Below are 21,775 nucleotides of genomic sequence, written 5' to 3'. Positions count from 1 at the left end.
TTTTCTGAATGTTGTTTTAAGCCAACTTTTTCACTCTCCTCTTTCACTTTCATCAAGAGGCTCTTTAGTTCTTCTTCATTTTCTGCCATAAGGGTGGTGTCATCTGTGTATCTGAGGTTACTGATATTTCTCCCAGCAACCTTGATTCCAGCTTGTGCTTCATTCAGCCTGGCATTGTGCATGATGTATTAAGATAGTTCTCACCTGGGGCAGTTTTGCCCCCCAGGGGACTTTTTGACCATGTCTGGAGACATTTTTGCTTGTTGCAACAGAAAACTGCAAAGAAATTATAAGAAGAAAAGAACAGTCCCCATACTCCCACCAGGCATAGTCAAACAGGATGGACACTTGAGCATCTTTTTCCCCAAACTTTTTTTGTATCTTTACTTTTTTATGGGGGAAAATGAACATTGTGTTCATTTTATTTGTAATATTGTATTTGAATATATCCTTGAAACAGTATCCCAAGTATGGCTAAAGTCTCTGTATGGCTCTACTCCCCTACTCTGATATCCTTCTTCTCCAGAATAGACAGTCACTGGGATTTGTCATGAATCCTTACACCTTTGCTTTTTCATTTTGGACCAGGCTGCCTATGTTTGAATCCTGTCTCTGTCACTTCCAATCTGCAGGCCTTTGTGAATATCCTTAAATTCCATGTCTCAGTTTCCCCATCTGAGGATAATAGTACCTATAGCATAAGGATGTTCTGAGGAATAAGTGCATTAGTCCAAAGTGCTTAGAACAGTGCCTGGCACAGAAGAAGCAGTCAGGGAATGTAGCCATTGTAGGTAAACAGAGTATATCATGCTGTTTTATCATGCTGTTTTATCTGTTTTGATTTTGATGCGTAATATACTACAGTATACATATTTCTGCAACTTTTTTCATTTGATTTTTGAAATCAAGCCACAGTGTTGCTGTTTAGTCGCTAAGTCGTGTCTGACTCTTTGCAACCCCTTGGACTGCAGCACACCAGGCTTCCCTGTCCTTCATTATCTCCCTGAGTTTGCTCAAATTTATGTGCATTGAGTAGGTGGTGCTATCTAACCATCTCATCCTCTGCCTCCCCTTTCTCCTTTTGCCTTCAGTCTTTCCCAGATCAGGATCGTTCCCAGTGAGTCATCACTTTGCATCAGGTGGTCAAAGTATTGCAGCTTTAGAATCAGTCTTTCCAATGAATGTTCAGGGTTGATTTCCTTTAGGATTGATTGGTTTGATCTCCTTACTGGCCAAGGGACTCTCAAGAGTCTGCTCCAATACCACAATTTGAAAGCATCAGTTCTTTGGCACTCAGCCTTCTTTATTGTCCAACTGTCATATCCATGCACGACTACTGAAAAAACCATAGCTTTGACGAGATGGACCTTTGTTGGCAAAGTAACATCCCTGCTTTGTAATATGCTGTCTAGGTTTGTCATAGATTTTCTTCCAAGGAGCAAGTGTCTTTTAATTTCATGGCAACAGTCACCATCCACAGTGATTTTGGAGCTCAAGAAAATAAAATCCGTCACTGCTTTCATTTTTTTCCCCATCTGTTTGCCATGAAGTGATGGGACCAGATGCCATGATCTTAGTTTTTTGAATGTTGAGTTTTAAGCCAGCGTTTTTGCTCTTTTTCACCTTCCATCAAGAGGCTCAATGATACACATATAATTCATTCCTCTTAGCTATAATATGTTATTCCATCCATATCTATTCATTCCCCTATTGGTGGTCATTTAAATTTTTGCTTTTGGGAAAAAAAAAATAGCATGATGAACATTCCAGAAAAAAGTCTTCATTATTATGTAGGATTATTTCTCTGGGTTCATATCTAGAAATGAAATTTCTAGGTGTATGCATTTCTGTTCACTGCCAGGTTGTCTTCCAAAGTCTCCCTTTAATTAAGTCCTTGTAATTATTTCCTAATTTATGACTGCACCCCCAGTGTCACTTCACTCCCCTGCCTTAAACACTGTCACCAGGATCTTTATTACTCAGAAGTACACTCCTGTGGTTTCTATTTTTGAAATCTTTCAGTGGTTTAACATTCCTTAGAGAAAGTTAGAAGTCCTTAGTATGGCATCTAGAACCTTTAATCTTTCCTGATTCTCTTAGTGGATCATATTCATCCATATTTCAGACACACTAAGTGTTTCTGGGAAAGGGGAGATTTGACTCTGGGCAGGCCTCAACAAGTGACTTTTAGTTATATAGGTAGAAGAAGTTTTAATAGTGAACCTCTTCTGTAGCCAAGTTAATTTACTAGGTAAACAATGTCCTGTATGTTGGAAAAATGATTATCTCTGTGTATTATGCTCATACTATTATTATGTTTAATATTATTAGGTAAAGTTTACAGTTGAGTGTCATAATTCTACCTTTTTCCCAAAGGTAGAATTCCAAAGACACTTTCCACTAGTCACAGTGTATCGATTGGTTTCTTAGAGAATTTTATAGCTTTCATATATAAATAATATAGTGCTCTTTTAGGATCTTCCTCTACCAGATCTGGTTCTGAAATTTATAATACCAAATATATTTATTAACATTTAACAGAAGCATTGTTTATTTGTTGGGAGACTGAGAGAGAAGGATGGATAAGGGTGATAATTTGTTGCCTATATTTAGGTCAGCATGTATCATTTTTCTAATATGCTCATACATCTGTTTTCATTTTATGTGTAAAATATACAGTCAACTTTGATGTGTGGTGATACAGAACAGGAAAAGCTCAAATTAACTGCCTAGTATTTTATAAATAATCTGCATCCAAATCTTCCTTCCTGCTTCTTTCTCTCCCCCAGCCCCCACCAGAGCTGTGACAGAAGGTAAAACTTAACTGGTTTGAGTTACCTGTTTTTTTCTGCAGCCACTGTTGTAAGAGTACTAAGTAAAAAGTCAAATGACTAATAGGCTAGAATACTAAGCCTGGTGTTCTGATTTGATTAATCAAGACTTGTTTATATTGGTTTAAGAACCTCTACATTGAACCTTAGTTTCACTTGTTTCCAGATTATTTATATCTTAAAAATGAATATTACCACTTATTCCATAGCTTTAAAGTTCTGTCTTGTGAACATATGCGCAGAACTTTTACCTTTAATGTAGATGTTGCATTAGTATAAAATAAAACATATTCACAGATATGTGAGTTCAGTAAGCATTGAGATTATTATAGAAAGTTTGAAGGAAAAAAAGTTATCTTTATAAATTAGTAGTTTAGCTTCTGATCTTTAGCTCTGAAGATGATCCATGTAAAATAGCTTATCTTGAAAATGTGCATGTTTTTGCAGTAGTACTTAAAAATAAAAAATAGCCTTTCATATAACAGTTGTGTTTTTAAATCTATTTGAATCTAAGCCCATGAGAATAAGTTTGCTTTTTGCCTGGAGCTCACACTGAAAGCTTGTAGCAGTGGTTTGCAATTTTTTATCTCTGTTATCACTCAGCGTCTATCTTTCCAGGTCGTAGTTCAGGGACACAAATCATGGAGGGATGGTTGGGGCGGGGGTGGGGGGGTAGAGCAACAGTTGCATGCAAAACTTTTGAATTAGGGACCAGTTACCAGATAAGTTTGTGTTTTAAAACAATAACTGAGGTAGCATAAATGAATGGACATATTGGAGGAGAGAGAGACTAGAGTAAGGAAGGCTGATTAAAGGGCGTTTGCTGCAGCCTAAATGAGGTATGAAAGCTTGAACCATCACAGACACAACTGGGACAGAAAATTGTAAGGAAGAAGTTTCTAAGTTAAGGAACTTAGTGATAGCATTAAGAGAATACAATGTAAGGTGCCGGATTTTCCTAACTCTTCACTTTATGAAGGGGCAACAATACATACTCTCAAGTTTATAAAAGGGGATGATTCTACTGACCTTTTAGCATTAAGGTCCTCCTTACTCCTGCCACACTTGGGTGTGGGTAAACCAGAGCATTGTGTTGATGACCCATTAGTTGTGACATTTAATATTAAAATTACAAAATCCTTTTCTGGATGCAAGTTATTTTTGTTTATTTTTAATATTAGGAAGTCAAGACCTGTTGATGTGAGTTGGTAGTAAAAGACGATGAATTCTTGTATCTTTACCTCAGAATATATAATGTTTAAAAGTATCATTTAGTGCCAAAATAGGAAACTCTGTTAGAAGTCTCCTAAGAGGTCTGAGATGTCTGTGGGAAATTTGAAAAAAAGAAGGTATTAGTCATACATTTTCATGTAATGTAACCAATTTCAAATAAAACATAGTTTCACAAGTAAAAGCTACACCTTTGGTTTCACTGCCTATCTGCTTTACTGATAAAGCTGAAGCTGCTCTGGGATACCTGTTTCCCCAGATCTTTGCATGAGTTGCCTAACAAGCCAGGAAGTCATTTGGCTTTTGCTACTTTTTATTAGCCAGTATGTCCAGTTGCTTCAGTAATTCTTCTAGAAATTCTCAAAAACAATATCATAAATTTGATTTGAAAAGAAATTGTTGTGTAACAGATTACTCCCAAATTTAGCAATGTAAAAGAGCAAGCATTCATTATCTTAAAATTTCTGAGGACCAGGTTTTTTGGGAACAGCTTAGGGGTGGTTCTGGCTCAGGAAGGCTGGACTGGAGGTTGCAGATGTGATCCCAGGAAGGCTCACTCACATGGCTCTTGGCAAAAGGCCCCAGTCCCTTGCTAGCTGTTGGAAGGAAGCCACAGTTCTTTGCTGCGTGTGCATCTCCACGGGGCTGCCCGAGTGTCTTAACGATATGGCAGGGGATTTTCCCCAATGCAAATAATCCAAGGAAGAGGTCACTGAGGAAGCCACCATGCTCTGTAACCCAGTCTTCCTCTGTATTCTGTGCCTGAAAATGAGTCATGATGACCAGGCCTCACTCAAGGAGAGGAGATTCAAGTGCCACTTCTTGATGACAGCAGTTTCAAAGAAATTTGTGAGGGTCTTTTAAAACCACAAGTGATGTATTTGGAAGTTCAACAATAAGGTGCAGCATCTCCAATTTGAATGATCTAATATACTTTTAAGTAGAATTGCCTGTAAATCAAGTCATTTTGATAAAATATAGGCTGCATTAAGTTAAATCAATAGATTATGGTTCAGTGATACTTTTTTTCCTAATTGGATTGTTGGTAGATTTTTATAATAAAAGAAAAAACCTAAGCCTTTGGAGTTTGCTTCTCATTCAAAAGAGGAAAACTATATTACTTACTTGTACATGACCTCATTTTCATTTGTTTCTAAAGTACTTGATTTTCTTGGTGTAAATGATCCACAAATAAGAGAAAAGAGAGAGTATGAGTTAGAGTTATTTAAAGTGACAAGAGACCTTTTAGCATTCACAAACCATTAAGTATACAGTTGCTCTGATGTTTCTAAGGTTAGATACTGTATGAACCACAGCTAGCCATGATGATGAGAATGAGCTAGGCTTTTCTAGCACTTTCTATGGGTCAGGTTCTATTTCAAGCGAGTTCTATTCATTAATTCTAGTACCTTGTAGGTTTGGTGCTGGTACTGCACCCTGTTACACAGATGTGGATGTCAGGTGGCATAAAGGGACTAAATAACTTGCTCTAAATCACACATCTAAAAAAAATAAAATAAATCACACATCTAAGGAGAAGCAGGCCCACCATTCAGAGGGTGCTCTGATGGTTCTTAGCATATGCTAAGCGTTTGGTAACTATTACAGTAGTGACTCCTGGGGCCAAACTCTGGTGGAGGTGATGAAGATAATGGTGACCTCCTTCAAAAGGTCCCATGCATGCACTGCTACACTCAGTGCCCCCAACCCTGCAACAGGCCACTACTGACCCACGCCTCCACCAGAGACTCCTGGACACTCACGGGCAAGTCTGGGTCATTCCCTTGTGGGGTCCCTGCTCCTTTCTCCTGGGTCCTGGTGCACACCAGGTTCTGTTTGTGCCCTCCAAGAGTCTGTTTCCCCAGTCCTATCTAAGTTCTGGCAGCTCTATGGTGGGGTTAGTGGTGACCTCCTCCAAGAGGGCTTATGCCACACCCAGTCTGCTGCACGCAGAGCCCCTGTCCCCGCGGCAGTCCACGGCTGACCCGAACCTCCTCAGGAGACACTCAGCACAGTTCTGGCTCAGTCTCTGTGGGGTTTCTGGGTCCTGGTGTGCACAAAGTTTGTTTGAACCCTCTGAGCATTTCTAGTGGGTATGAGGTTTGATTCTAAACATGATTTTGCCCCTCTTACCATCTTGCTGTGGCTTCTCCTTTGTTCTTGGACTTGGGGTATCTCCTCACAGTTGCTTGAGCACCGCGCAGCTGCTGCTTCATCTGGTCCCATCACTTCATGGCAAATAGATGGGCAAACAGTGGAAACAGTGTCAGACTTTATTTTGGGGGGCTCCAAAATCACTGCAGATGGTGACTACAGCCATGAAATTAAAAGATGCTTGCTCCCTGGAAGAAAAGCTATGACCAACCTAGACAGCATATTAAATAGCAGAGACATTACTTTGCCAACAAAGGTCCATCTAGTCAAACCTATGGTTTTTCCAGTGGTCATGTATGGATGTGAGAGTTGGACTGTGAAGAAAGCTGAGCGCCAAAAAATTGATGCTTTTGAACTGTGGTGTTGGAGAAGACTCTTGAGAGTCCCTTGGACTGCAAGGAGATCCAACCAGTCCATCCTAAAGGAAATCAGTCCTGGGTGTTCATTGGAACGACTGATGCTGAAGCTGAAACTCCAATACTTTGGCCACCTGATGTGAAGAACTGACTTATTAGAAAAGACCCTGATGCTGAGAAAGATTGAAGGCATGAGGAGAAGGGGATGACAGAGGATGAGATGGTTGGATGGCATCACTGACTCAATGGACCTGAATTTGAGTAAACTCCGGGACTTGGTGATGGACAGGGAGGCCTGGCATGCTGCAGTCCATGGGGTCGCAAAGAGTCAGACACAACTGAATTGAACTGACAGGAGTGACTCAGCATACATAACCAGTGAATGAAGAGACTTCACCATCTTTTACTTACGTGTATTCTCACATGGATTCAATGGAGGGGGTGTTCCTTTGTTCTTTATTCTGCCTTACTAATTATCTCAAGTTGTCTTTCTTACAACCAGTCTTCAGAGCAAGGGAATACGTGCCAGGACAATGTAGTGGTTAGAAGTATAGGGTCAGGAGCCAGAGGGCCCCTCTTCTAAATCTAGTGCTATTGCTGATTAGCTTTGTAACCTTGGAAAATTTTCTGACCTTCATTAAAATACAGTTTTCTCATTTAAGAAGCAGGGCACCTAAAGCCGGTGCTCTGGGACAACCCAGAGGGATAGGGTGGGGAGGGAAGTGGGAGGGGGGTTCAGGATGGGGGGGCCACATGTATACCTGTGGGCAATTCATGTTGATGTATGGCAGGAACCATCACAATATCGTAAAGTAATTATCCTCCAATTAAAATAAATAAATTTTAAAAATTAAAAGATGGGATATTAAGAATTCTTACTTTAAAAGAATATTCGTGAGTATTAAATAATGCATGTATTGTACCTGGCATATAATAAGCATGAACAATTTATGGCAATTTTTTAATCCTTGTGTTCATTACAATATCTAATCCTCTGTTTTTTTCTACTTTGAATAAGAATAGTGACTTCCTTAGGATGTAAAACTGCATTGCTTTTGCAAAATAAGATTTAAATTTTATTTCTATTACTCCTATGAAGATTTTTTTTAAAGTCATGTTACAGCATTTCCTGGTTTCTACCACCCCTCGCCCCAGTCCCCCACCTCACCGCTCTTTCAGTTTGACCATCAAGTCTGTAGAAGCTCCTTTCTCAGGGAGACAGAAACCCAAGTGCCTGGGCTATGGGAGCAATCTAATATGAATCCTTGACTGACTGAGATGCCATTGCAGAGGGGCCAAGACATAGAGGGAGAAACCAGGTTAGGACTGTATGTTTGAAATTCCCTGAACCGGAAAGTTTGCAGTTCTTTATAATGGAGCACTTGTACCTTTTAATAGAGGCTGTTAACAAATTCACTTATCTTCTGTGATGTACTTATTTGCCTTCTTTGCAAACTGTGTTTTTTAAGGGCTCTACAGAAATGATATTTGGGATACAGATTTTTTTTTTTAATTTTTATTTTATATTGGAGTATGCAAGAATTAATATGAATTGCAGGACACATCGGACTTCCCCGGTGGCTTAGCGGGTAAAGAATCCCTCTATAATGCAAGAGACATGGATTTGATCTCTGGGCCGGGAAGATCCCCTGGAGAAGGGTATGGCAACCCACTGCAGTATTCCTGCTTGGAGAATCCCATGGACAGAGGAGCCTGGCGGGCTTCAGTTCATAGGGTTGCAAAGAGTCAGACACGACTGAAGTGACTGAGCACATAGTCGATTAACAATGCTGTGATGGTTTCAGGTGGACAACTAAGGGACTCAGCCCCACGTATACATGTATCCACTTCGTTCTTTCTGGGGCTATTAGTAGTTGTCCTCCGCTCTTCTCGAGTAGCATATTGGACACCTTTCCAACCTGGGAGACTCGTCTTTCAGTGTCATATCTTTTGGCCTTTTATACAGTTCATGGGGTTCTCACAGTAAATATACTAGGGTGGTTTGCTGTTCCCTCCTCCAGTGGATCATGTTTTGCCAGAACTCTCTGCCATGACCTGTCCGTCTTGGGTGGCCCTGCATGACATGGCTCATAGCTTCAGTGAATTATGCAAGCCCCGTTGGCACAACAAGGCAGGGATCCATGCAGGGGATACATGTATCCATTCTCCCCTAAACTCCCCTCCCATCCAAGCTGCCACATAACATTCAGCAGAGTTCCCTGTGCTATACAGTAGGTCCTTGTTATCCATTTTCATGTCTACATGTCTATCCCCAACCCCCTATCCCTTCTCCCCATCCTTTCCCTGCCCCGCAACCATAAGTTCATTCTCTAAGTCTGTGAGTTTGTTTCTGTTTTGTAAATAAGTTCATTTGTATCATTTCTTTTTAGATTCCACATACAAGGGATGTCATATGATGTTTCTCCTTTTCTGTCTGACTTCACTCAGTGTGACACTCTCAAGGTCCATCCATGTTGCTGCAGATCGCGCTATTGAGACAGTTTTTGATAAGTGTGACATTGTTAAGATTGCATAAAAAGCTAAAAAATGTTGATAACATTTACAGTTACCTGTGTAACAGTTCTCTAACTAAAGCATGTGTTTTCTTTTCAGCTCTGCCTACTCAGTGGCAGTTTTCCTCATTTCATTTTTAGGTTTAAAAGCATCAACTGGAATTGACTTACTTTCAAAAACTGGACCAACACAAATTGGACTTGATACTGTAGATTCACTGGCAAACAAGCAATGTCATCTAATGAACAAGAAAGGTTCTGCTGTTATAATGGAGAAGTCCTTATTTTTCGTTTGTCTGAAGGAAATTTTGTAGATGTAGGGCCTAAAACAATACCTGTGTTACATGTCAGAAGAATGGTGTTTGGCAGAGGACCAGGGGGATTTGTTCAGAAATCTACTGGATTCTTTAGCATAAAAGAAGAATACTCTCATTTAAAAATTATGTGCTGCGACTGTGTTTCAGATTTCAGAACTGGAATTAATCTGCCTTATGTTATGATACAGTGCATTAAAGAAGAGAACATTTTCAAATATTTTCTACTGTTTCTTCATGGTACCAATAAATTTGAAAAGCGTTTGAGTTTTAGACTAGGCTATGAGATGAAGGACAGTATAAGGGTCCTTAATGGCCCTTTAGTTTTATGGAGACATGGTCAGACATTCTTTTATATCTCTTCTCAAACTGGCAAAGTTGTCAGTGTGTCTATGAACTTTTCCTCTGTTGAGTGGGCAGGGGAGATTGAAAATCTAGGTATAGTTTTATTAGGACCAAAGAGATGTTATTTATCTGCAGAAGAATGCACTCCAAAGCGTTCAAAATCAGATTATGCAACTTGGAATACCCACTTTTGTGCATACTCTCTTGAAAGGGCAAAAGTAATAAGTGATACATACATTATCCCTCCTGCTTATACCAGCATGATAACATTTGTGCATGTCTATTCAACTGAGATTGTCAATGACCAGTTAAGAATGTCACTGATTGCCCTTACTCGAAAAAATCAGCTGATTTCATTCCTAAATGGGACTCCTACAAGTGTGTGCCAGCTTCCATTTGGAGATCCTTGTGCAGTTCAACTTGTGGATTCAGGTGAAGAAGGCCTCCTTTTCATCATATCCTTTAGGTCCAGTGATGCTTGTGCTATTTGGGAAAAGAGCTTTCAGGTATGGTACTTATAATCATTCAGTTGGCATCATCTTAGACCTATTAAGCATCCCTAAGCTTTATAGGATTCATCCTAGAGTCTTATTTTCCAAATTGATTTTTAGTCCTGCACTTAAAAGGAAATCATGTATGTTACAGCATTCCTTTTTCTTAAAATGATTATCTGAATGTTATTTGGTAAGTTTTGCCTTGCCATTTTGAGTCATAAAACCCTTGAGTTTTTGGAAAGACATGAATACATAACTACAATTATTATCTATTTGTCTTTTACTGTAACTGTTTCTGATTTTCATAATGTGATAATTGGATTTGTATTTTTGCTTAGAGCAAGACCATAAGCCTTTCTGGAAAACTCATATCAGTTGTCCAACTTTGAAAAAGTTGGAAAAAAAAGAAAAAGCTGGTAGTTGTCGTTTTAAACTTGAAATCTAGGGGAGTTCCTTGAAACCTGTCATTGTCCTTTTAGAGACAAATGATGGTTCTCCAGAGAAAAGCAGCGTGTTAATTTTTCTAGAAAATGTTGCTTAGAGAATTGCATTATGTTACATTTTGAAACTCAGAGTTGTCCTCTGAAAAAGCATTCACATTTTATCTATAAATAGTCATGTCTTTTAATGTAAGGTTTGAAATTGCTTTAAAATACTCACTGTTATTGAACGTTCAATAACAAGTAAAAAGGTGTAGAAAATGAAAAGGAAATTGGAGGATTGGAATTATTTGTCTCCAATAATATCTCTCTGACCCTGATGTTTTGTTAACATTGCATTCTCCTGGCATAAGATGTTTATCAGCACATTCAGTTCTGTGTGCTGAAGTGTTAATAATTTGAGATCTTCCAAAGCAATTTTTAGTACATTATACAGCTTTTTAAGTTCTTGTACTACTTTGGAAAACAAGAAGCAGATACTGCCTTAGTTGGTGTGCCCTGTCCATTTCATTAGAAGCTCAGTTGAAATTTCTCTCATTGTATTATCACCTTGATATGAAATATTGATAAATGTTTCAGAAAGCTTGAAAGGCTTTTTTTTTTTTAATTTGAATGTGTATACGTGTGTTTGTGTGTGTGGAAATAGGTTGAAATTGTGTTTTATGAGACTTTTCCTTGTAGATAGGAGTTATGTGACCATGTTCAACCTCTGCACCACACAAAGGACTTAAATTCTCAAAAGGAAAATGATTTGAAAACTGTCCTGTTTTTATTTTGAAAGCAATCTTTAAAAGCTCATCACACTTTTATTTCGAGGTTTTGTGGGAAGGTAGCATTTTCTGTCTTTTTCTACTCTTCATTTGAAGAAGTGGTGTGGGGAAAAGCATCTGTTAATAGTGAAGCCTATAATCCTTATTGGGGTCAGAGTAGTGGGAAGAATACTCTTAACCTTGGATTTCAATCCCAGATGAACACCATACTAGTATTACCTAAAGGGAGGTATTCGCTTTTTGTGAACTCGTTATCTGTCTGTATGAATTTGCGCTCATCCCGCCTCGAAGAGGGGAGAATTCAATAAGATGACATTGTAAAGTGACTTGGACAGCGCCTGGTGCTCAAAAGAAGCCCAGAAAGTGGCAGCTACTGTTGTGCTGGACGAGGGCTAGGCTGTCATCAGTAATGGGGCACACCTAAGGTTCCCTCGTCACCTGGCTAAGGAGTAGTAACTTCCTGTCTCATTCACTCAGTGGAATAGTCCTCTCTTACTTGAAGTGGGTCCCCTGCTCGGACTCCATAGAGCTCTGCCACCGACACATTCCCAAGGCAGAAGACTGCATCACTCTTTGTACGTGGGCCTGTAACTGGTGGGCTCCCTGCTTTGAAATCGGATCCTAGGGTTCTTTTTCTACACTAGACCACCAGCCTTTCCACAGGTTATTTACCTTCGTCTCTACTGACAATCACTATGCTACCTCTTCAGGGATTCCGTACTTCTAAGCTATTCTCAGGTGCTCAGTACTGAATGCTCGGGAGCTGATACCTACAAGTTAAGTGCTTGTAGATTGTCCCTGATACCTCGCCACTCTGGGAGTTTCACAGCTCCTGTCCCTATCGTGGTGTTTATTTATACATACCTACTTAAAAAGAAAACTTGATGTAGCTTACGGTAAAATACTTGATTACTTTACCAACAAGAATAAAGGTTAAGAATCTACAGATAAAAGGGGGAATAATCGTGTCAGAAAACCTGAGTTAAGGGAAGTAATTGCATTTGAGCAATTACACTTTGTTTAGCAGTTAAGAGAAATAAAGTAAATAAAGGAGGTTTGTAATTGAATGGAACATACTAGTAAGGGGAAAAATATTTTTTTGATTGCCTAGTGAAAGGAATTTCCTGTTTGTGGTATCAAGAGGTTTTAAATAGTAAAATGAATACATTATTGAGTAATAAAATGGTGCCTTGAATGGTTTTGCCCCCAAATGGGAGAAAACATCAGATGCAGTCTTCCTTTGGGTTGGCTATGGATTTCATCCATCCGTCCTTTTACTACTTCTTTACAAACAGGATTTAAGGCAACTTACAAAGATAGGTGAACTACAAATAAGCATAAATTAGAATAAATAGTGAGAATCAAGGTTACCGTGTTCTGAGATCAATGCTTCATGAAGGCCCTAGTCCTTAATCCAGTGATAGGGCTTGAAAGAGAGAGCTGAGTGTGGAGAAAAACACGATTAGCTTTTCTCCTAGGCTTTTTCTTTTGAGTAGAAATTATCTCTGCAAGTTGTGACAAGTATCAGGCATTTCAAAATTGAGATCCTTGTCAAGTATGTGTGAAACAGGTAGTGGTGTGTTCTCAAGTAGAAAGAGGCCAGTATGTTTAGAGGTGTGATATCTGATATGGTCAGTAGTCACTGGCTCCAGGTGGTGATTCAGCATTTGCAGTGTGGCTGGTCAGATTTAGGATGTGCTGTCCATGTCAAATACACAGCAGATTTCAAAGGCTTAGTATAAAGTGGGAGTAAAATATTAATAATTTTTCTTGATTCTGTTGAATTGAAACGATAACATTTTAGATAGACTAAAATGCCTTTTAAAAGTAAAATCACCTTTTTACTGCTACTAAAGAATTTTCTTTGATTGGCTACTGGAAAATTGAAAGTCATGCATGTGCCTTGCGTTGGTGGTTCACCTATATTTCTTTTGGACAACCCTCTTCTGGAGCTAGAGATTGCAGGTGTATGTACATGCATGTGTGCATAGCTGTGGTGTTTGCGTGCTGAGCACATTCTTATTACCAGTGTCTGTTGGCGTGGTTCATTATAATGCATGCTCCTCGTGCTGGGGTGGTGGGAAGAAGGGAGGCTGTGGGTTACAAATAAGCTTACTCCCTGCATGAGTGAAAACTCACTGTTTTGAGTGAAACATCACTGCTTTGGAATTAGCCTTATAGGGGAAAGATCTATATTTGATTATGTAGCTTGAAGAGTCTTATGTATTCTTGCTTGAATGCAAGTTCTCCTCTACCTGGAAGATGGTGTATCCATGCTTCTGGGGTTCTGCATGGGGGTTTCAGCTTTTCTGCCTGAGGGAGAAGGAATTTCTGATCCTTTTCTGTGTTAGTTTTCCAGGGGATCAATCTGGAAGCCTTCAGCTTTATGGATCTTTAAGAAGTTGTCTTCTATTTTAAACTTGGGATTTCATGTTCTTGTATAAATTTAACAAATCATTCCAATAGGCTATGATGATTCTAGGTGCCCCACTGTTAGGATCTCTTCCCTTCTGTGCCCCACATAATCACTATGTTCTCTCCTACCAGAATTCAGGATATACTAATTAATTATCATTTCATGTGGACTCTTACTCTGCTTTGAGAGCTCTTAAAAGTGTTTGCTAGTACCTTCTAGTTACCTAACGCAACTGAATTCCTTGTGTAATTGGTCTGATCATAAATACATATCCACCAAGGCTCATGGGAGTGAGGGTTATCATTAAATTAACCAGTTAGAGAAAGAATCTTCACTAGAGTTAGTCATGAGAAGTGCTAACATTCATAAATTATAATAAAATTTTTATATAGGAATCAGGAACATGACAGCCCCAGGACAAATGTTGATAAAATATTAAATATAAGCATCTTGCTCTCTACAAATTTATGACTCCTTATGTCTTCTGATCTCCCAATATCTTTATTTTAGTTTGGTCTTAGTGTTTGCACTACCATTTTCATGACTTAATTGTAAGATCGATGATGACAAAGTAGAACTACTTGCAGCAAAAGGATTTAGCTCACTTTATGTGTATTCATGTGTTTCTTTCTTTGTTCCTTCTTTGCCACTCTCTTTCAGATCGCTGCCAAGTGGGAGAAAATTAGTTCAGTACTGATAGATGACTTCTTTGGAACTGGAACAGAACAAGTACTGCTACTTTTTAAGGACTCCTTGAATTTAGATTGCCAGAGTTCCTTTGAAATAATAGGCCATGACACCTTAAACTCTTCAGTAGGTTCTGTTTACTTTTATACATTACTTTAAAAACATTTTAGAAAATTTGAATACTTTAAAGCTTTTGACTTACCTTTAAATATTTATTTCATACTTTTGACCCACCTTTTAAATATTTTGATTTCATACTTAAAACTTTGAGAACTTAAAAATACATACACTGAATCTTTTAAATAGTATATTGACTTTCCTTTCAACAAATGTTATGGAATTGTAAACCAAATGTTATACCAACAGTATACCATTACTGTTTTTGGTGTAAATTTGAAATATAATGTATCTGGTATTTGCTCATGACAATACTGTAAATTAGCATCATCATTGCTTCTGAAGAGCACATTTTATGCCAATAAAGCATGGTGATATTAGATTTATTAAGGAATAAAATCAAGTGAAAGTGCTTTATTAAAAGAAGTAACAGTTCACAATGTGTTAAGATCTTGAACCTAAGAGAAACAATACCCCGAAAGTTTCAGGCCTATCTTAAACACCTCTGAGCCTCAGTTTTTTTATTAGTAAAATGACAATAATTCTTATTTTCTCTAGTTAGGACATTTTATAAAAGCCTAGTAAGCTGATGCTTTTTGAGGCAGTATACAAATGTTCCATGGGTGGTAATAGTGGTATTCATTTTTTTCCTAGTTAGGAGAAAATGGTATATATTGTGGCACACCACTTTTCGGATAAACTTTAATTCATTTTGTTGATCTTAGGAATTTTTTAGTTTATTTCAAAATTTCAGTTTTAATGTGCTTTTTTGTTTACTAGGGTGAAACATTGGATAGCAGTGAAGATGACCTGTTTGAGGACAAAGAAGAGAATTGTTATTTGGTGGTCCTACCTCTGGAAAGAAGATTGCAAGTTAGTGTCTGTTTCCTTTTGCTTTTTTTGGACTAGTGCTGTTCTAAGTGAAGGAAAGAACATTGAACGAAAGGTCCTTAAAGTATAAGCAACACAGTGAATGGGAAAAAAAGAAATGATACAGGTTATCTCCTGCTTTTCAAAGTTTGCTTTATGCTACTTTGCTTAATGCCATTTTGCTTTATGACACTTTGCTTTTATGAAAGACCTCCATTAGCAAAAACTATTTTTTGCTAACCAAAAGAAATCTGAAGAGGAGTTTTGGTTTTATGAAAAAAGTTGAAAGTGAAAAGTAGTGTTCAGCATTTGTTTTTGCAACAAGCCATTGCAGCACACATCCCAAGCAGCAACAGTAGTCCCGCCAAGCTCCTTTTGCGGACCTTATCTCAGCCTCTCAGCAGCCAGCTGCCTTGGCTTCCACCTGGGTCTGTGAGCACCTGAGCTCTATCTTGATTTATTTGGTGCATCCCTAACCAAGATGTGTCCTAAGGTAATTGCTACTTTGCTTTACACCGTTTCTTCTTGGTTAGTGGGGAAAACCTGTATTTCAAAGGATCTATTTCCTTTTTCAGTCCCTCTGTAAAAGCTATTAAGACATTACTTATAAACGTATCATCTAAAATGATAGTTTTTTGAGTAAGATTGTGTAAATTTGATAAAACTTATAAAAGATAAACATCTGATTTTTGGAAAACACGTATTTTGTAGTTTTAGGATCAGTATACCGTTACTCTTTTAAAAGAGCAGCAAATATGATGAATGATGACATGTTCCAAACATGAATAGTTTACCTTCAAGTTTTCCATGCAAAGCTCTCTAAAAAAGGTTTTGATTTTCTCCCAAGTGTACAAAGGTGCTGCATATTCCTTGTAAAATACTCAAACTTTAATGCCAAGAAATATTAAAAAGAGACTAACAATTATCTTTAATTCTATTACTGTGATATAACCAGTTTTAACACTCTGACTTGCATATTCTTATTTATGTTTTTAATGAATATATACAAGTTTACATGGAAATGTGATTACAAGTTGCTTGTTCTCACATAATCTGCCTTTTCTCGTTCATAAAAATTTTCAAATATATACAAAATTCATAGAATAATATAGTGATCATCTCTAGTACCCATGTAGATTCCCCTGTTGTTACTTTATAAAAATCATATTTGCCTCATGTGTTGCTGCTTGTGTGTATGTACATGTATTTGAAAGTTGCAAATATTCAGTATTTCACTCTTATGTGTTTTAGCAGGAATTTCCTAAAATAAGGACATTCTTCTGTGTAACCCCAATACCATTATTCACTTAGAAAGTTAATATAATCTCTTAGTTTTATTTACTCTTCAGTCCATATTCAGAGGGCTTCAGTTGCCACAGAAATGTTTCATATGGCTGCTTTTTTCAGGATCCAGTCAGTGTTTGCACTTGATTATTATATGTCTCATTGGTCTTTTTCTCTAGAATAAGCCCTCCCCTCCTTTTGAAAAAAATGACCCTGCTGAGGCCAAGCCAGTTGTCCTTCCTTTTGGATTTGTCTGACTGTTTCCTTGTGTTGTCCTTTAGGTTTTGCTATATCCCTGGCAAAGTTTTTTGGTGAAGGGCCAGATAGTAAATATTTATACTTTGCAGGCCTTTAAAAATTTTTTTGCAAGTATTTTAATATTAAAGTGAATTCACTAAATACTTAGTGAACACATATTAGATGTAAATGTGAACGGTAGATAAATAAAGCATCATAATGGACAAAGAACCGTAAAGGGAAAAGTAGATTACATTAAAAACTTTTGTGCTCCAAACAAAGTAAAATAAAAAGACAAATTTTATAAAAGGAAATTGTAAAATTTGACAGAGGATTAATTTTCTTAATATAAAATGCATTCTAAAACAGTATTGTTGAGTATATAAAGTGGCCCAGTCTCTTGAAAGGAAGTTTGTTATGGCTATTAAAATGTGAATTGCTTGTCTTTTTACTCTTACAATTTCACTTCTAGAAATGTGTTCTAAGGTTGTACTTATACATGTGAGCAAAACTGATTTTATAGGAATATTTAAGTAGTATTTATAAATACAATTCAGTCAAAATCTAAACATCCATCATTAGGAGTATGGTAAATCAATTATGATTTAACTGAATCATGGAATACTATGTAGCTGTCATAAAGGATAAGGTACTTTTTAATACAATCTTTAAGTGATGCCAAATAATTTAATTTATGAAAGCACGGCTTTTTGAAATTCCACTTCTGGTAATATGTCACTTAATTTTTTTGAATCAACTCTAATAATAAAAACAATTTAAAATGGTAGTTGAAATATATATTTTTTTAAGCTTCAGAAAGCTGAAAATACTAATATAAGAGTAGATTAGCAGACCAAACTCTAAAGGCTAGAACCCAGAGAGACAAGCAGAACACAATTTTTGCCCTGGAAGCATTCTATATTTAAACTAAAGCAGTAGGACCCTCAGTTCAGTTCAGTTCAGTCGCTCAGTTGTGTCCAACTCTTTGCGACCCCATGGACTGCAGCACACCAGGCCTCCCTGTCCATCACCAACTCTCGGAGTCCACCCAAACTCATGTCCATTGAGTTGGTGATGCCATCCAACCATCTCATCCTCTGTCGTCCCCTCCTCTTGCCCTTAATCTTTCCCAGCATCAGGGTCTTTTCCAATGAGTCAGCTCTTTGCATCAGGTGGCCAAAGTATTGGAGTTTCAGCTTCAGCATCAGTCCTTCCAATGAATACCGAGGACTGATCTCCTTTAGGATGGACTGGTTGGATCTCCTTGCAGTCCAAGGGACTCAAGAATCTTCTCCAACACCATAGTTCAAACCCTAGTCACCCAGCAAAACCAACGTAACGTCCTCTGCAGGAACACATTTATCCTAGGCCTGTTCTGAATCTCACAAATAATTTTTTAAAGAAAATGAGCCACCCACATGAGTGGGTGAGTGAGCACATGAAGAAACAAGGCATCCTGATTAATGATTCACAGAAAATAACCAAATACCATCTGTAAACAAGTTTCCATATGTTACCACTAGCTCTCATTGTGGCTAAAAACATTTCTAAGTGCTGGAAGGCCTTTTAGAGATGAACAGATCTACCCTCTCCACCATTTTGCATACAGGGAAGCTGATGGAGAGCCAGAAATATGAGGTGGTTTGTGGAGCTGGAACTGGAGTTCGGCTCACTGTTCTTTCCTCTCTAGAGTTTATCTTCCAGCCACTCGTTGAAGGGGGTAAGGCAAGACCAGGACCTTGGAGACAGTTGTGCACGTGTCCAGGAAGGTTCACAGTGTTGGTGGGAATGTTCCACGACTGGGCATCCACCCTGATGTCCGCCAGCAGGAGGGGACGAGGGAAGCTGGGGTAGTGAGCTGATGGGGTGCTGCAGAGCAGTGGCAGGCCCGAGCTACAGCTACTAGTGAGAAGTGGATGAGCTGAAAAGTGAGTGCATACAGAATGACTCCACTTGCAAAAGTTCAGAAGCAAAAGACACACACAAAGTAAACATATCCTTTAGGAGTTGATATGATGATGGTAAAGTGATGAAGACCAACAAAGAAGTTATCTTGAAAGGGGAGGGTAGTGTTGCCTCCAGTGGAGAGAGGTTCTCGATTGGGGAAGGCCCATGGGTTGCTCCGAAAGTGCTGCTTTTTTGACCTGAGTGTGGTTCCAGTGGTTTCTACTTCATCCTTAGTCTGTGAATTGTTTATTTATCTTGTGTACTTTTCTGCGTGTATGAGAGCTGTCATAATATGAACAGGAAAGCAAGATTCAGTGTTACCTAGTACAGTGTGCTCCTGTATTTGGTTTGGGGTGGGTTTTATTTGTTTTTGGGGAGAAGAATGAAAACATCCCTTAACATATACATGGGAAAGTTCTGGAAAGGTAAACAGTCTTTTGTCTTTACCAGTGGGATTGAGGGTCTAGGAAGGGAAAGTGAGATGTCTTTGTATGTTGTTTCAATACATTGTCATGGGCTTATTTTATAGTTTTATAACAAAACTTGTAACAACTTAGAACATTTCAGTTGTCTGATGACTCACGATTTATTCCTGGAGTATTGGGATCATGTTGACAAGAGTCAGGAAGAGAGAACACGGAAAATTTCTGAGGGGGTCCTCATTGTCAACCTGCCCGTGTGTCCCTCTTCTTCCACCCCGTGCCCCTCCAGCATTTTCAGACTTGGTTCTCCACCATGGACAGGTACATCTCACGGCCCCTCAGTCATGAATTACTCAACCAGCGAGTGATGGAGTATGAGTGATGTGGAACCCTCAGAACTAGGCCAACATAGGAAGTTTTAAAATATTAGCTAGAAAAATAAAACAAAATAAAATATTAGCTAGACACTTGACATATTTTGTGCAGTGAGGTAAGATAGGGTTCAGTCTTCGTTCTCCAACTTCTATTCATTGATAGAAGGAAAAAAAATTATCTGTTTTAAAATGTAATTTAAAAGAAAGGCAAATACAGGGTGTATCTTGTTTTTTTCAATCTAGAAAAGCATATTATATTAAAAGCCAAATTAATACTTGAACAGTCTCAGATCACCATCTGCAATGAAACAGCTTCTAAAAGTTCAATGGCGTGACTCTTTAAATTTTCAGAAGTAAAATATATTTCATGAATGTTTTATCCTTAGTGCTGATATCTATTTATCTGGTATAATAACAGTAACAGTTTGCTCTTTGCCCATTGAGAGCCATTTTATCCCCCTGGTAGTTAAGAGTTAACCCCAGCATGGAGTTTATTTGCACAAAAGTAAACATGTGACAGTTTAGGATCTGTTATGTGTTACCTTTAAAATTTTGCTGTAAAGGTCATATAAACAGAAGATTTAAAGCAATATTAAATCAGAAGTAAGCATTTCTATTCATAATGAGACATCTTGTTTTTGCAGAAATTATTTCAATAAGAAAAAGTTTTCTTGTTGGTGTAGTCCTTATTTTTTATGCATGTTGATTAAATTCATTCATATTCATATCGATACTTAACTCGGTTGTGAAACATGTGAATACACTGACATTGTCTCAATTTGATATGGCTATTGCATTTATTTGCTGTATTATTTTCCTTTGTAATTAGAGATTTTTTTAATAAAATAGTTTTGCTCTGAGTATTCATTGCTGTCTATAGGAAAATGAATTAATAAGCAAATTTGGAGAAGATACCTACTGAATTATTAGTATACTTGGTTTCATTTGAAGTTATATCTCTGACAATGGTTTTTCTTTATGCTTTATAGGTTGGTTTCATTTCTCTTTGTGAATTACAGCAGCATCTCTTGCTTAAGGAAAAAATTATATCAAAATCTTACAAGGCTTTAATGAACCTGTTTCAAAGAAAAGATGATAGTACATTAAGTGCAGAGGAGGTAAAGTTAAAAATGTGACCATTTTATCATTTTACAAATTGAAAATCTAAAAGCTATTTAAGAGTTATTTAAATTGGAATATTGGAATGTATTAGAAAGTGCTGCTCAGTGAATCAAGAAGCACAATGGCAGGGATTATGTAATGGTGGGCTTTAATGACATTGAAAAGTGGTTAAAAAACCAATATTTAACCAATTTGCAAATTATTCTGTAAGATATTAAAATCTCAGTTGTCAGGCACCTTGAGGAACAAGTTTTTTTTTCTTTTTAAAGATGTAACTATTAAACTGTTTTATTTGTATAGTTTGAATAGAAATTGCTCTTAAGTGAATTGCAGTTAACCCTTGAACAACAGGGTCAGGGGCCCCAGCCCTATGTGCAGTTGAAAATTCACAAGTACCATTGCTGTGCACCCTCTGTAATTAGTTCCCCATCTGCAGATTCAACCAACTGGGGAGTATGTAGTGCCGTAGTATTTACTATTGAAAAAAATTCACATATAAGTGAAAGTGAAAAGTGTAATCGCTCAGTCATGTCCGACTCTTTGCCATGGACTTTAGCCCACCAGGTTCTTCTGTCCATGGGATTCTCCAGACAAGAATACTGGAGTGGGTTGCCATTCCCTCCTCCAGGGGATCTTCCCAATCCAGGGATTGAATCTGGGTCTTCCGCTTTGCAGGCAGATTCTTTACCATCTGAGCCACCAGGGAAGTCCTCACATATAAGTGGACCTGCACAGTTCAAACCCTTTTTGTTCAAGGGACAACTGTATATGTTTTCTGACTTCTTCAACAGAATATATTAATTATTATTTTATTTTGTGTTAATAGTCACCTAATTTTATCTTTAATATAAT

The 21,775-nt window shown here is 37.9% G+C and overlaps 1 protein-coding gene across 3 annotated transcripts in view; it reads left to right on the top strand.

The window, feature by feature from the left end:
• Positions 1 to 21,775, top strand: part of FANCB (FA complementation group B) — a 55,268-nt gene that overhangs the window by 1,057 nt on the left and 32,436 nt on the right. For all 3 annotated transcript variants that reach the window (XM_065915318.1, XM_065915316.1, XM_065915317.1), the window contains exons 2-5: positions 9,185 to 10,249; positions 14,524 to 14,676; positions 15,448 to 15,540; positions 20,791 to 20,919. In XM_065915318.1, the coding sequence (XP_065771390.1) occupies positions 9,317 to 10,249; positions 14,524 to 14,676; positions 15,448 to 15,540; positions 20,791 to 20,919 (1,308 nt within the window). In that variant the 5' untranslated portion in view covers positions 9,185 to 9,316. The remainder of the gene's footprint in view (positions 1 to 9,184; positions 10,250 to 14,523; positions 14,677 to 15,447; positions 15,541 to 20,790; positions 20,920 to 21,775) is intronic.

The sequence above is a fragment of the Muntiacus reevesi genome, chromosome X, assembly GCF_963930625.1.
Source record: "Muntiacus reevesi chromosome X, mMunRee1.1, whole genome shotgun sequence".
NCBI classification, from domain to species: domain Eukaryota; kingdom Metazoa; phylum Chordata; class Mammalia; order Artiodactyla; family Cervidae; genus Muntiacus; species Muntiacus reevesi.
Note: the sequence above shows the minus strand (reverse complement) of the source record. Positions and strands in the feature narration are given on the sequence as shown.